The sequence below is a fragment of the Budorcas taxicolor genome, chromosome 3 (genome assembly GCF_023091745.1).
Source record: "Budorcas taxicolor isolate Tak-1 chromosome 3, Takin1.1, whole genome shotgun sequence".
NCBI lineage: Eukaryota > Metazoa > Chordata > Mammalia > Artiodactyla > Bovidae > Budorcas > Budorcas taxicolor.
The window spans coordinates 94,817,666-94,833,936 of record NC_068912.1 but is presented as its reverse complement, the minus strand read 5'-3'; the positions used below and the strand labels follow the sequence as shown (position 1 = coordinate 94,833,936).

At 40.1% G+C, this 16,271-nt stretch overlaps 1 protein-coding gene and 1 pseudogene across 3 annotated transcripts in view; one reads left to right on the top strand and one right to left on the bottom strand.

The window, feature by feature from the left end:
- OSBPL9 (oxysterol binding protein like 9) overlaps nucleotides 1-16,271 on the top strand; it is a 273,396-nt gene that overhangs the window by 132,602 nt on the left and 124,523 nt on the right. For all 3 annotated transcript variants that reach the window (XM_052638144.1, XM_052638143.1, XM_052638142.1), the window contains exon 2: nucleotides 724-774. In XM_052638144.1, coding sequence (XP_052494104.1) covers nucleotides 736-774 — 39 coding nt within the window. In that variant the 5' untranslated portion in view covers nucleotides 724-735. The remainder of the gene's footprint in view (nucleotides 1-723; nucleotides 775-16,271) is intronic.
- Nucleotides 5,027-8,079, bottom strand: LOC128045691 (sterol regulatory element-binding protein cleavage-activating protein-like; annotated as a pseudogene).

Here is a 16,271-nt window from a genome sequence, read left to right as displayed (position 1 = left end):
AGGTAGGGCACTTGATGAGTGACGATCCAAGGCAGAAAATCAGAGTCAAGGATATTCTAAACTGAGAAACATGGGATGAGAAATCTCAGAGGCAAAAAAAATGTGACCCATCTGGGGAGTTGCAAAGACAAAGTTACAGCAGTTTTTCTCAAAATGTGTCCTCTGTTTGCTTGAGTCAGAATCATCTGGGAGTGATTCTTAAATCCCCAGATTCAGATGACTCTCAAACTCACTGAAATATGAGAAACGTATTTCAGTTGAGAGTTAAGGGATATGAAGGAAAAATGAAAATATAGTGTAATATATGCTATGTTTAAGGTACACATAAAATTCTGTGATTAGCTTTATTTGTATAATCTACTTCCTGGTGTCTCAGAATCTGTCTGCAATGCGGGAGACCTGGGTTTGATCCCTGGGTTGGGAAGATCCTCTGGAGGAGGGCATGGCAGCCCACTCCAGGATTCTTGCCTGGAGGAACATGGACAGAGGAACCTGGTTGGCTACAGTGCATGGGGTTGCAGAGTAGGACATGACTGAGTGACCAGGCACAGCACAAAACGTTTTAAATTTGCTAATTCCTATCTTTAAGTGATGGCTGGGTAGAGTGGGACAGGGATCGGGAAAAGGGAGGAATATTACTATAAAATTTATCTCTTTACCCCTAGATGATTCTAAAAAGTCTGTTTATCTTTTATTCATTTAATGTTTTTGTTTTTCTTTTAGTCCAAGGACAAAATGATGAGAGGCTCTCGCAGAGGATGTGTGAGACTCAGAGTGAGTATTTATTCATTTTTACGAAAACCAATTTTGACAGAAAGAAAACTATTATGACAGATTCATGGGAGTCTAAATTTAGTTTAGCTCCCTTACTTAATTGTTGGGGCAGACAAGTTTAAGGCTTAGAGGAAAAACGACTTCTCCAGGGTAACTCCAGAACCAGGGCTAGAGTTCAGTTCTTTTGGCCCATTAATTTAACATTGTATCCATGACTTGATGCACCTACTGATTTTTTTAATGTTTTGTATCCAGGGACAGGGGCTGGAAATTAAATGAGTTGTAGTGTTGGCAATAGAGTAAGCAGTAGGAAAAAACTCTGAGAAATCCCCACTTTCAGCTACTTAGTCTGTTCAACACTATTTAATAATGGGTGTTGCAGCCGTTATGTCCCTTAGAAATATAATGTGAGCAACATATATAATTTAAAATTTTTGTTGTGTCACATTTAAAAAGCAAAAAGCAGGTGAAATTAATTTTAATGATATATTTTGTTTATGCCAGTATATCCAGAATATTATTTGAACATGCAATCAATAAAAAATTATTGAGATATTTTACCTTCTTTTTTTTCATACTACATCTTTGGAATCCACTATGTTTTTTGTACTTATGGCACATCTTGGTTCAGATCAGCTGCATTTCAGGTGCTGTATAGCCTCATGTGACTCAGGGCTACCTTATTGGACAGTATAGGCCTATAGCTTCAAACAGTTTTTTATTTCCTGTTCAGTTTCCACCATTGTCTGAATAGCTAAAGACATGGAGGAATGCAGGGTTGAGAATATAGTTTCTAGTACTCAACTGTATCTAAAGAAGGGCCTATCTCTGTCATAACTATTAATAGGTAAATCAGCTTCTAGTGGCATTTTCTTCTTTCGGATTCCTGTTGCTTTCTTTCTGCCATCTTCTTTTCTGTACCCTTACTTTTGAATATGTAAATGTGTTTCATAAATATATGATTGCCTTTGTTAGCAGTAGGTTATTGGTAGAAATGGGAGATAACTCTGAGAAAGAAATCAAATTCTAATGGAAAAATTTTGACACTGAGATAGGAGTTAAGTATGGTGAATTTGCAGGATGGAAATGAGACAGGCTTGTTTTGAACAGATGGTGTATATATGACAGCATAAAGATTTTTGAAAATTCAGCTTATTGTACTCTTGGCTATTTTTCCCCTTTCCTTTGGTTTTTGCTTTTGCCTTCTTGGTTTAATTGCTTTTCTAAGCACTTGTTATTGACCTCAGTCTGGTATTAGCTGCTTTCTTGGCTTAAGATAGACTCAGTAGTGAGACTTTGGCAGAGCTGTAGTGAGACAGCTCTTCAGTTGAATTCAATCTGGATTGTTACATTTAATGCACAGTTTTTTCTTTTAAATATAGCTTAATTATTTATTAAACCTCGTGACTACCTTGTAGGTTAAGAAGTAGAATTTGGCCAGTTACTGTGGAAGCCTGTCTGTGTGTCCCATTCAAATTGCAGCCCGCTGCCTGTCTCCTAAAGTAACCACTCTTGTTTTATAGGAACCACTTCTTGGATTTGCTTTCCTATATTCTACATTTTATCTTGCCCATTTAAAAAAATTGATATCTTTTGTTTGCAATTTATCTGTTGAAGACTCCAGACCCTTTGACCTGTAGGAGTTTTCCATAGTGTAGGTTTTATCGATTGCATACTGGTGCAGTTCAGCATGTTCCTGTCTCTGCTTTTCCTACATATTGGCAGCTGATCCAGAGACTGAGTCAGACTTAGGTTTGATCCCTTTAGGCGGTGTTGTGTTCTTTTATTAGGAGGCAATGTCTGGTTTTTGCTCTTCATTGGTATTAGCAACTTTTTTTTTGGCTGCAGGATGTTAATTCCCTAACCAGGGATTAAATTTGGGTCACGACACTGAAAGTTGCTGAGTCCTAACCACTGGACCACCAGGGAACTCCCAGATATTACCAACTGTTGATGCAGTACCTAGATCCATTTGTAAAATTATATTTTATCATTTTGTTTAAATTTTTATCAGAAATAATCATATAAGGAAACACTTCATCAGTTATGTGGTTACCCAGTGCTACAATTCAAACAGGATAAATAAATGCTTGATTATTTCCTTTTACTTACTCAATGTTCATAATAATGGACTTAAAACAACACTCATTTAGATATATATAAATGTCTGTATATACCCAAAAGAATTGAAAGCACAGCCTTGAGTGGATATTTGTATACATTTGCAAAAGCAGCAGCACCTATTGTGAGCAACTATTGTTACTTACAATAGTCTAGACATGGAAGCAGCCCTAGTGTCCATTTGATGGATGAATGGATAAACAAATGTGAAATATCCATGACAATGGAATAGTGTTTAGTCTTAAAAAGAAAGGAAATTCTGACACATGGTACAACATGGATGAACTTTTAAGGGCATTTGCTACCTGAATTAAGTCAGTCACAAAATGACAAATACTGTTTGATTCTACTTACATAAGGTACCTGGAGTTGTCAAATTCATGGAAACAGAAAATAGAATGGTGGCTTCCAGGGGTTGAGGCTAGGAAGATTAGAGATTTCTTGTTTAATGGATACAGAGTTTCCAGTTTGAGAAGATGAAAAAGTTCTGGAAATGGACGGTTAGGATGGTTGTACAACAATGTGAATGTTCTTAAAAATATTAAAATGGTAAATTTTATGTTATGTGTACTTTACCACAATTTTAAAAAAACATTTTTTAAATCTACATTTTTAAAATCTACAGTTCCGTAGATCAAACACCTTAGAAAGGTTCTCTCCTTGATGAAATCTTGTTAGCCAAGCTGGGCTCTTATCTGGAGGCTCTGAGGGACTACAGGAGAGAGTCCGCTTCCAGGTTCATTCAGGTTGTTGGAAGAATTCAGTTCTTTGTGATTAAAGGACCAAGGTCCTCATTTTCTTGCTGGCTGTCAGCTTGAGATCTGCTCTTAACTTCTAGAGGCTATGCATACTCCTTGTCCTGTGGCCCCCCCCATCTTCAAGTCAGCAGGGCGCATGGAAGTCTTTTAGTGCTTTAAGCCTCTCTGACTCCTCCTTTCTGTTACCAGCTGCAGAAAACACTGCTTTTAAAAAGTCTTATATGATTAGAATAGGTTATACCCACCAGATAATCTCCCTTTTGCCATGTAATCACTTCAGTGATTACTCATCCTGTAACATAATCCCTGCAGTAACTTCTCATCATATTTGCAATTTCTACTCACACTCAAAGGGGAGGAGAGAAAAACAGGGACGGGTCATTGGGCGGGGTAGTATTTTAGAATTCTGCCACACAGCATGACTTGAGAAGAGCTTGCTATACCTGTGTTTGAATCTTATTTTTGCTCTTTGCTTTGTTGACTGGAAGAGGGAAGCAATCGGTAATTCTCCAGACCTTGTTTTCTCTTCTTTTAAGTGGGGATTATAATAACCCTTGCGGAATTTTGTGAGGATTACGCACTTAATTAGGCTTTTAATTAGTTGCGTGCGTGCATGCGTGTGTGCGTGTGTGTGTGTGTGTGTGTGTGTTTTAAGAGGCTTTGTGTTATTTTCAAGAAGCTGAACTGCCATTTGGCTTTCTATTTAGGAAACAGATTTCCAAGTTCCACTCTCTAGTGATAATACTGTTTTAGAACTGGGTCTGGAACCTTTTATTTTTAAACAGTTTCTCCAGGCGATTGCATTGTACAGCCAACTTTGGGACCACTGATGTGGTAGAATCAGAGAGAGCTGGAGCTGAATATCATTTAGCTATACCCCTTACTGACTTTGTACCTTTGAGCAAATTTCTTAACTTCTATGAAGATAACATATAACTTGTTAGATTGTGAGGTTTAGCACTTATGTATGTACAGAGTTTGGCACATCGTACACATGCAGTGATAACTGCTGTGAACGATGATGGTAGTGGTGGTGGTGATAATGCACCTATCACCTAGGTTCCAAAGGAACATAACAAGCTCTCACGGATCTCTTCCTGCCTATTCATCCATCCTATCCTATGTTCTAACCACACCACACTTTGTTTCTTCAACCTTGTATCATATATTTTTCTATGTCAGGAGTATTCTGTGCCCTTATCTGGTGAGCTCATCCTTTTCTTTTTTTTTTAAAAGTTTAACATTACAATCATGAGGCAGGACAGGACAGTTCACAGGCAGCTTCCCAAAGACAGGCCAGGGCTTCTCTCCAGGCCAGGTCCAGTGCATTGCCCCGCAGAGCACCCCAGGCAGATGGGCAGGGAGGTCCACCCTCAGTCCAGCTTCTCCAGTACAGAGAGCACGTACACTCGGCTAAGCCCGCTGCTAGAGTTCTAAGCAATGGTAGTGTTGTTCAGCAACAGGATCTGGCAGGCCAGCTGGGCCTCACTCTTCTTCCCCAGGTAGACTGACTATATAACAGGTCCCCATGGACTAGATCTGTAAAGCAAGCACGGCCTGGCCGCTGGTCACCAGCAGGTTGTCTGAAATGACACTCAGGCTTGCATCACAACCCAGGTCTTGCTGAGTGGAGTAGCGCTTGATGCCTATGCTGCAGTCCCAGATCCTGACGAGATCATCTAGACCACGGCTGGTGACGTGGGAGGTGGTGTAGTAACATCTCCATGGAGAGTGAACGTGTGGCTGACCTGGCTGCCAGTCAACACGTCCCACAGGCACATGGCCCCATCTTACCTGCCACTGACTAGCACTGTGGTCTGGTCAATGTACATAGTCGTGATGGCCTCTGAATGGCTTTGCAGAGTGAAGAGGCAGCCTGAGTCCTCCAGACCGATCACCCTCAGTGTGTGGTCCTGGCTCCCAGTCACACAGTGCCTGGCCTCTGCCTCCAGGCTGTGATGGGCTTCTGGTGTGCACAGGGCACTGTGGGTCAGTGCTGCTGTCTCCTTGCTGCTGTACATGGGGAATTTGGGGGACTGCCCTACCTTGGGGCCCTTTGGAACTGCAGGAAGCTGAGGGCAGGTGTGAGTCTCCAAGGAGAAGTCAAGGAAACTATTGAGCCAGGCAGCCAGTCCTTTTGTCTCCGTGTTGCCGGAGGAGACCTCCTCGCTGCTGCAGTGCAGAGTGCCCTCGATGGCCTCCCATACCTCCAGCCGACCACTGCTCCACCCACCACGATGGGATTGCCCTGAGCTCCAGGCTCCACATAGGGCCGTCTGTGTTGGGGGACCAGATGAGGAAAGGGAAGCTCTGAGAGGAGTGCCTCCCTCATCCTCAGGGGCCTGGGGCAGAGTGGGTGCAGGGCTCGTGTGTGGAGAGGAGCCATTCCAAATCTCTTTCTAGTATACTGGCTGCACCAGGCGGCTGAAATCATTGCCTGGGGAGTCCTGAGCAGGGCGACAGCCCACCCAGGGCTAGGACTCAGGCTCAGTTAGCTTTGGGAGCTGCAGCTATGCTGAGAAGTTGGTGAGATCAAACAGGTGAGGTCTGACAGATCCCCAAAGAAGGGAGGTGGAGGAGGGCCTTGTGATGGTGCTGTAGTGGAGGACTGTCCCCGGGCCACTCTGGCCACCCTGCTCTCTGACAGCCGTTCCCAGCTCTCCTGAGCCTCCAGCACATTGCCAACACCATTGTCATGATGCTGCCCGCCTGGGCGCCGGATGCTGGTGAGGTTGTCTCCAATGTGTGCATCTCATACATACTTGTGGCCTGCCAAGCAACAGCTCACCAGCAGCATCCCATCGCTGGCCAGAGACTCGATGTCCATGAGGTGCCCATGCAGCACCAGGGGCACGATCTCCATCTCAGGTGGCCTGTAGCTGTAGTCACTGCAGGCCAGCACCTCATACCATGGGTTTGCCAGGGTCCTGCACCAGGCTACTTACAGTTACTCGGGCAGAACATGCCGTACAGGCAGAGCAGCAGCAGCACAATGATGCCCGGGGTCTCACTGAGTCCCCCCACCTTGTACAGGGTGATGTCTCTGTGTGCCTGCACTGTGTCTGCCCCCCTGAGGCCAGCCTCCCAGAGCCCATTCTGCCCAGGCCATGGTGGAAGCCAGGGTTTGTGGGTGTCCTGAGGGTGCTGCCCCTCCAGAGGCTTCCATTGGGTTTGGGGCAGGGGTGTGACAGGGATGACAGGCAGCAGGTTGACGTCCCTCTGGGCCAGTGTGATGATGTAGTAGTTGAAGAGTGTTGGCTAGTGCCTGAAGGGTGGTTTCCTCCAATGTTCCTCATCCTCAGGCCCCCAGGTTACTCTGGGGCTGGGCTGTCGTGGACACCCTCAGGTGGACCATTGGGCCTGCTGGGCAGCTCCCCCAGCCATGTCTGATTCTTGGGTGACTTAGAGGTGTCAGGTGGGAAGATGGAGAAGGTGGGATCTGGCTGGCTGAAGGGCACCACATCACTGGGTACAGACAGGGGAGCCAGGGTGCTGTCACCCAGAGAACCCTGTTCTGTCACCTGGGCAGCTAGGTCTGTGTACACCAGGATACCAATCAAGACCTCAGTGCTGGCCATGGCAGGTGCTGTGTTAGGCGGGTTCAGGCCGGGAAGCAGACTGCATGCAGCCTCTTGGGGAATCACAGGTTTTGAAAGGAGAATGGTTGTAGCATGATGGCATGGGATGTGGACAACTGCCGTTCAAGGCGTGTTGGCCATGCCACTGGCTTAGCCGGGGTCAGTCAGGCCTCAGGGGGCAGCCACTTGTTCATATCCGCCAGCTCTATCCAGCAAATGTCAATGAACAGTGCTGAAAAACAGCGTTTGAAGGAAGAAGTCAGACACCAGGCCCACAACGGCAAAGCAATAAAAACTCCTGAGTGGCAGGCATGAGGGTGAAGTAGCCAACAAAGATGATGCCCAGCTCTGTGACTATGGTTTCCATGATGGACCAGCTCTCTCTGCTTAGGCCTTGGGCAATGCACAGCTTCCTCTTGAGATCCACTGGGGTGGAGACCACTGACTTGGTGAGCACCAACACGTTCTCTAGCCCAGTGATCACCACAAGGTGGGGGAAAACCTCACCACTGTTGAGGGTGGGCATCAGGCCAAAGAGTGTGCAGAGCCCCACAGATGTCAGCAGTGATCCGAGTTCTGTGACCATGGTGGGCAGAGCCAGCCCCCGTTTGAACTTGGCCTTGTGTATCTTGCACGTGAAGTAGAGGTAGTCCTGATGTGGGTAGGCACAGGACGATGAGCTCAGCGATGCCAGTCTCCTCCTTGAAGTGCACATGGACCAGGCTCTCTGCCCAGCTGGGACTGGGGTGCAGGAGCATCAGGGAGGCCCGCAGACTGCCCAGAAACTTGATATGATAGTGCCGGAAGACCAGGATGACGGTGTACGAGACCAGTCTCTTCCTGGGGTAGAGGCTGTACTCACGGAACAGCCCATGGTTGCAGCAGGCCTGAGATATCTTCTCCTGCAGCCTGTCAGTCAGGTCATCCTCAGCTGAAGTCACCTTGCTTCCCTCCTGGAAAGTGACCATGCATCAGCCTGGCACACACTGGGCTGCCGTGACAGTGGACACTGTCTGCACGCACAAGTCTGAAGCAAGTTCTTGAAGCAGTATCCCACCATGTGTGGCAGATGGCGGGCAGGACATGGTGACCAAGTCATCTTTTAAGAGACTTTTCAAATGGTGATTCTTCATGAAGCATTCCTTCGTGAAGCTCACCCACATCCTTCTAACAGATTTGATCCTCTTCCATTTGTCACTTATAGCCATGAAAGGACTTTTAGATGATATTACGTGTTAAGTAGTCTGTTTTCTCTGCCCACTAGTGAGTTCACACCCAGTGTCACAAATGCATGGTACATTGTAAGTAGGTACTCAAAAAATGCTTCTTGTTGATTTCATGTAATTATAAAAATAAGGAATACATTTTAGGGAATTTACCTTTACTATAGTTTATAGACAAAATAAGTTAAACACAGTGGCATGGATGTGTTTTTTTAAAAAGAAAAAAAAGCAAAACACCCACGTGGTTTTAGGCTACATGAAGGAATAGGGAAAGGAACCAGTAGTTACTGAGGAAGCTCTTTGGATCAGTCACTGTGTTGCCAAATTTTCATTGATATCGCCATGATAATCCTCTCAGGTCAGTGGTGGTATTTCGTTTTACAAATGAGAAGACTGAGACTCACACTACTTTTAGTAGCTTACCAAAGTCACATAGTTAGTAAATGGTGAATCTGGGGTTGAACTTGGGTCTATGTTGTTCCAAAGCCCTGTTCAGCCCTTAATGTTTCCAGGCTCCTATTCTTAACTACAAGAGTCAATAATGCAGGTGCTCCAACTTGATGCACAGAAGCGGAAAACTAGTGGAGGAAACCATTTCCTTCCCATCTTTCTTTGACTGTGGTAATGTCAGAGTATGGCCACTAGATGGTGCCCTTGGCCTTGATGGAGAAGTACAATAGCCAGTTGAGTCCTGGGGTCTGATTTTTTTTTTCCCCCTTCTGGGACTCAACCAAAAGCAAAACATTAATATTTCCAGGTAACATGAAAAATGGAGAAGTGTTAATATTAAAGAGGCAGTGTGGCGGTAGAAACAAGAACAGGTAAAAAATGAAATGGAATTCAAATCCAGATTTGCCACTTACTAGCTTTGTGACTTCAGGGAACTCATTTATTCAGTTTTTTATCCAGTTATTCAGCTATTTATCAGTGTATCCATTTATTATTTATTTATCCATTTATTCAGTTATTTATCCATTTATTCAGTTGTTATTTATCCAGGTAACATGAAAAATGGAGAAGTGTTAAGTGTTAAAGAGGCAGTGTGAGGGTAGAGACAAGAACAGGTGAAAAATGAAATGGAATTCAAATCCAGATCCACTTACTAGCTTTGTGACTTCGGGGAACTCATTTATTCAGTTCTGAGTCCTGTTTCCTTTACCTCTGGAATGGCCTCGTGTCATTTACTCATGTAATTATGAATATCACATTAACGGATACATTATAAAGTATCCAATTCTTAATGAATGATAATTACTGCTGTTACTAATTACTAATGATGAGATGAATATCAGATTCTTAGGAATTCTGCAGGGCCTTAGGAATAACCAAAGTAATCACTAAATATATTGTGACTTTTTGAAAACTGTTAATCCATATGTGACTTTTTTTTTTTTACCAATCCAGTGAAACTGAGTACTTCATTTATTTATTGTGCTTATCATCAGAGTTGATTGATTCCCTGAGGAAGGAGTCTCATATTCTCTTAGTCCATTACAAGAGAGTATAGCACTGTCCTGTGATGGGTTAATAGTTTTAGCATTGATTTCTTCCAGTGCCTTATTTCAGTGATTCTACATTATTTTTGCATATGTTAACATCTCTGGCATTGGAATGCATTTTATAATCATTGCTATCTTAGCATGGATACAATTAGATATTTTTAGATTAATGTATAACCTTAAGAGTATCCTTCTCCCCTATCCTCTTAGATCTACATCCTGTCTGCATCGTTCTGTCAGTTGTTTTGTCATTTCATTACGAAAAATTACTCTATTGATTTAAGTCCTTCTTTGTTAATTCGCTAGCTTGTTTTGCAGGCATCATCTCTTCTCTGTGAATTTGACATTAAGAATCTCTTCTCCGACTTTCTTGTACAAGATGTAAACATCTATTTAATCTCTTGTGATTAGTACATAGATGTCATTAATGCTATTTTCTGAATGTTTATCATATTTTATGGTTATAAATTTAAAAATAAGGTGATTAAAAAATGATGTTCCAGGAAGATACCAAAAGAAAGCTAGGAAATAGTATTATTAATAATATCAGAAATAATAGACCTTAAGGCTTGCCTGGATTGATTTCAGAAAGTAAATCTGAGTTTGATTCTAGGAATTATATAACCTTAATCTTCAGCTTTTAAATAAAAATTCCTGGGAATCTAACAATGAACTTTTGGTGGTAAAATAAATAAATAATAGACTTTAAGAAAAAGATTAGAATTGTATGGGAAAAGAGGGTACTCAAAACTCAGTGTCGCATATATAACATTCTTTGACAATGGTGGAATAAATTAGAAACTCCTTAACAAAACAGTAGCCATGTGCCACCTCACATGGATACTTCTAAATAATTTATTGGTGAAGGTTGAAATTATAATGGAAATTATGAAATATTTAAACCTGAGTGACAGTGAAGGGACCACATGTTAAAGCTGCGTCTAAGGCAGTCTGTGATTTATAACCTTAAATGAATATATGATAAAATAGAGATTGAAAATTAATGAGATAAGCATTATAGTCAAAAAATTAAACAAGAAAAAATTAATGATAAAGTAGAAAGAGGAACAATCAAGGAAATTTTTAGGCCAGAGTCACTTATTAATGTAAATGTTAAAATCATGAACAAAAAGCAGCAAACCATACCCCGTAATATATAAACAAAAAGGGTTATGACCAAACAGTTTATTTTGGGAATACTATTAATAGGATTCTAATTTTATAATCAATTAAGATAATTTAACATATTAACTAATTAAAAAGGGAAATTACATGACCATCTGAATAAATGGAAAAGAAGCAGTGAATAAAATGAAACATGCATTCAAGATCAATGCCAGCTAGGAATAGGAAGAGAACATTCTTAACCCAATAAGGAGTATTTGCTAAAATGTTCCAGTGTGCTCAACAGCGAAATAGTAGAAGCATCTACTTTAGAATCAGCAATGAGACAAAGGTGCTTGATTTTTCTGTTTTTTTTTTTTTTTTTTTGAACTGTAGTGCAGTTGATTCACAATATTATGTTAGTTTCAGGTGTACACTGTAGTGATTCAGTATTTTTGCAGATTATATTCCATTATAGGTTATTTCAAGATAATGACTGTAATATTCTGTGCTATGAAGTATGTCTTTGTTGCTTATGTATTTTATACATAGTAGTTTGTATCTGTTAATCCCATAACCCTAATTTGTCTTTCCTCCATTCTCCTCTTTGATAACCACAATTTTTCTATATTTGTGAGTCTGTTTCTATTTTATATATACATTTATTTGAAATATTTTTAGATTCCACATGTAAGCAATGTCATAGAGTATTTGTCTTTCTCTGTCTGACTTATTTCTCTAAGCATAACCCTGAGTCCATCCACTTTGCTACAAATGGTAGTATTTTGTTCTTTTCTATGGCAGAGTAATATTTCATTCTATTTGTATATGCATATATATATATACATCTATATGTATATATATTGTGTGTGTGTTTACACACACACACACACACACACACACACACACACACACGCACGCACTCTCTACATCTTCTTAATCCAGCTGTCTGTTGACTGCACCTGAGTTGCTTCCATGTCTTGGCTGTTGTAGATAATGCTGCTGTGAATATTGGGATGCATGTATCGTTTCAAATTAGTATTTCTGTTTTTTTTTTTTTTTTTCTGGATATATACCTAGGAGTGGAATTGCTGTATTGTATGGTAGTTCTATTTTTTTAGTTTTTTGAGGAGCCTCCATAACCTCCTTACTGTTTTCCATAGTGGCTGCACCAATTTACATTCCCATCAACAGTGTATAAAGATTTCTTTTTCTCTGCATCCTCTCCAGCATTTGTTATTTGTAGACTTTTTTGACGATAGCCATTTTGACAAGTGTGAGGTGCTATCTCGTTGTGGGTTAGATTTGCATTTCTCTAATGATTAGCAACATTGAGCATCTTTTCATGTGCCTGTTAGCCATCTGTCTTGTTTGGGAAAAAATCTGTTCAAGTCTTCATTGATTGGCTTGTTTGTTTTTTTGAGTTGTATATAAAGTTGTATAATCTGTTTGTATATTTTGGGTATTAACCCCTTGTAGGTTGCATGATTTGCAAATGCTTTATCCCATTCTGTAGGTTGTCTTTTAGTTTCGTTGGCGGTTTCCTTTGCTGTGCAAAAGCTTTTAATTAGGTCCCATATGGGTTTTTGATATTTATTTATTTTGCCATGGGAAGGTGATCCAAGAAAATACTGCTATGATTTGTTTCAAAGAGTATTCAGCCTATGTTCTCTTCTAGGAGTTTTATGGTTTCCAGTCTTATGTTGAGGTCTTCAAACCATTTTGATTTAACTTTTTTTTATATGCTGTGAGGGAACGTTGTAATCTCACTGTTTTACATGTGACTGTCTGCGGTCCGGTTTTCTCAGCATCACTTCTTGAAGAGACTGTCTTTTCTCCATTGTGTATTCTTGCGTTCTTTGTCATTGATTAACTGACCACAGGTTTGTGTGTCTATTTCTGGCTCTCTATTCTGTTCCATTGGTTAATGATTCTGTTCTTATGCCAATAGCTTCTATTTTGATTACTGTGGCTATATAGTATAGTCTGAAGTGTGGGAGGTTTATACCTCCAGCTTTTTTTCTTTTTTCTCAAGATTGCTGTTGCAGTTCTGGCTTGCTGTGGTTCCATGTGAATTTTAGGATTATTTCTTCTAGTTCTTAAAAATGTCATGGATATTTTGGTAGAGATTGCTACTTCTTTATATATGGTATTCTGGAGGTCCTTGGGAATGCAATAAGATACAAAAGATGTAAGCCTTGGGAAGATGAATCAAAATTAGTGTTTGCAGATGATGTTTCTGTAACTGTACTAGAAGTCCTGGCAAACACAAGAATAAGAAACAAAAGAAATCAAAGAAAAAGGATGGAAGTGAAGAATAAACATTATTAATATTTGAAGATAGTATGATTTTCTACTTTTAAAAAAATCCACAAAAATTTACATAAATACTGTTTAAATGTCTCGGCTTTGGGAAAGGTTTTGGATCTGAAATCGATATACCCATAATTTAAAAAAAGAGATTCTAATAGTAACAAAAAATTCTAAGTTACGTAAGAATATATTTTACAAATACATTCCTTTGATGGGAAAAAAGTAAACATCATTGAAAGACTAAAGGAAGATCTGAACAGCTATCTCATCTTCCTGCTTATTAGACTCAGGATTATCTGTATGTTTGTTTTCCTTAAATTAATCTATAAATACATATAATTTCAGTCAAAAATCTTAATCAGGCTTAACAAAGAAGTTGACAAGATGATTCTAAAAGTCATTTAAAATGGTAAAGGGGCAAGAAGAATTTGAAGAATAAGGGGTTGGGGGACTTGCCTTTTCAGATGTTAAAACTTTTTAAATGAAACTATGGTAAATTAAAGTAAGTATGGTATTGGTATAAGAGGAAATAAATAGATCAGTGGCATGGAAGAGAAAGCTTAGGAATATTTACATCTATGTAAATTTAGTGTATAACAGCATTACAAATAAGACACTATCACTCAGTAAATGAAGTTGGATCAATTGGCTGCCCATATGGAGAAAATAAAATTGTTCCCTACCTCATGCTATACACAGAAATGAATTCCAGAAGTATTAAAGGTATAAAATGAAATTTTATACTCATAAGAATGTATAGAAGAATGTCTCTATGATATCAGGATAAAGGAAGATGTCTTAAAAAGCAAACAACGATAGAAATGATCGTTAGATTTGACAACATTCAATTTTTAAAGCCTTTCAACAGCAATAACAAAAGACTACAATCAGAGAAAAGCACGCCTTGGACAGGAGAGAAAATATTTACAGTGCATACAGTTGACAGAGGTTTAATATGCAGAATATATAAAGAATTCCTACAAATCAAATAGACAAAAAAGAAAACCCAAAGAACACATACAAATCAGTAGAAAAGTCAAAAGAATGTCCAAAAAGAAAATGTCAAAGGATACACTCAATTCACATAAAAGAAATAAGAATGGCAATAAAAGTGACTTGATTCTTGTTCTCAGTGATTGTCAGAGATTCTGAATTAAAAGTTCAGTAAGATAGTATTTTGATCAGATTACCAAGGTCTTATAAAGTCTAATTTTTATCTAGTGTTGGCCAGCAGTTGGGGATATAGGAACTTTTTTACCCAGTGCTGGTGAGGATATTAATTGGGACAACTGCTTAGGGGAGCAGTTTTATAGTCTGAGGGCTTCCCTGGTGGCTCAGATGCTGTGGGAGAACTGGGTTCAATCCCTGGATCAGGAAGATCCCCTGGGGAAGGGAATGGCTACCCACTGTAGTGTTCCTGCCTGGAGAATTCCATGGACAGGATCCTAGAGAGCTACATACACTCCATGGGATCTCAAAGAGTTGGACACAACTGAGCAACTAACACTTTGTAATAAGATATGTCTGATTCTACATAAAAAGGAACTCTCTGCCATTTCAGAGTGTTTGCTTAATATTCTCTTGCAGAAATGTTACCAGGAAACATATACAGTGATGATTATTGCTGCATTATTGGGATAGGAAAAATTAAAAGTAACCTAAATGTTCTACACAGGGAAATTAGACATTGTGGTATACTTATATAATAGAATACTATATAACAGATAAAAGTTACATGCATATTCTCAACATGGATAGCATTTGTGTGTATATGTATGTGTATTCATATGTATACACACATATATTTATATTCTTGACATGAAAAGTGTATATATTTATTTACTCAATATGAACAAACCTCAAAATAGCATTGAGTGAAAAAAGGAAAGCAAATTGTTCACCACTCTATTGCTTTCACCAGAAAACTCGATAAATACTTATTGAATCACTGAATGATGTTGATGCATCGTTTCTTGTTTATGCAGCAGTGCCCTTGATGAGCACACTGGACCTCCAGCTTTCCTGCTTCCCTCTGTGTTGTTGACTCTTCTCTCTCCTCTCTGAACTATGTGCTCTGACAGTGCAGAGATATACCTTATTCCTGTTTATATCCCCTGGCTGTTAATTGCTCCTGGCCCAGAATAGGGATTTAGTAAGTATGTTGAATTAGTGAATATTGCTTATTATACCTATGCCCTGTTAAGAATGAACTTTGGCTCAAGAGTTGGAAGACCTGAATTCTCCTGTCTTTTAGTTGTCAGACCTTAGGCAATGTTTTTTTTTAATATACTCTGAGTCTTGGTTTTCTAATTTCTAAAGAGTAATACCTGTTCTGCTTAAATCTGAGAGGTCATATTTATGTGTTATATTCATGGGAGATCATATAATGTGAGAATGTGGAAACGATACATGACTGGAAGACTTCTAATATTTCAGCAGTGAGGGAAAATGTGAAGTTGTAGAGTCGCAGTGGGAGTAGCTGTGCTGTGTATTCTTAGCACAGTCAACATTCCTTTTAGGAGCCATATGAGCGATCTGTGTCCCAGAGGAGTCATCATTTCTTTTTTATTTTCTTTGGAACCAGTTTACCATTCTACTTTTCTCTTTTGACGAAGGGAGATTAGCCCTGAAATAGCCAGGGTTCTGTTTTTTCCCAAGACATGAAAGCAAAACTATCTTCCTGTCTTTGGTACCAGAACTATGATTATTTCTGAAATATGTTTGTGGATATAGAAGAAAAGAGAAGAGGTGAAGTCAGGAAACTCAACTGATTTCATAACTCCATCTCCCATTACCTTCTGGAACCTGGATAGTGTGACCTGGAGCAGCAGGCACCATGGTGAGCCCAAATCCTGGCAGAACCTGAAAGGTTGATCATCTGAAACCTTCAGAAGAAAAATC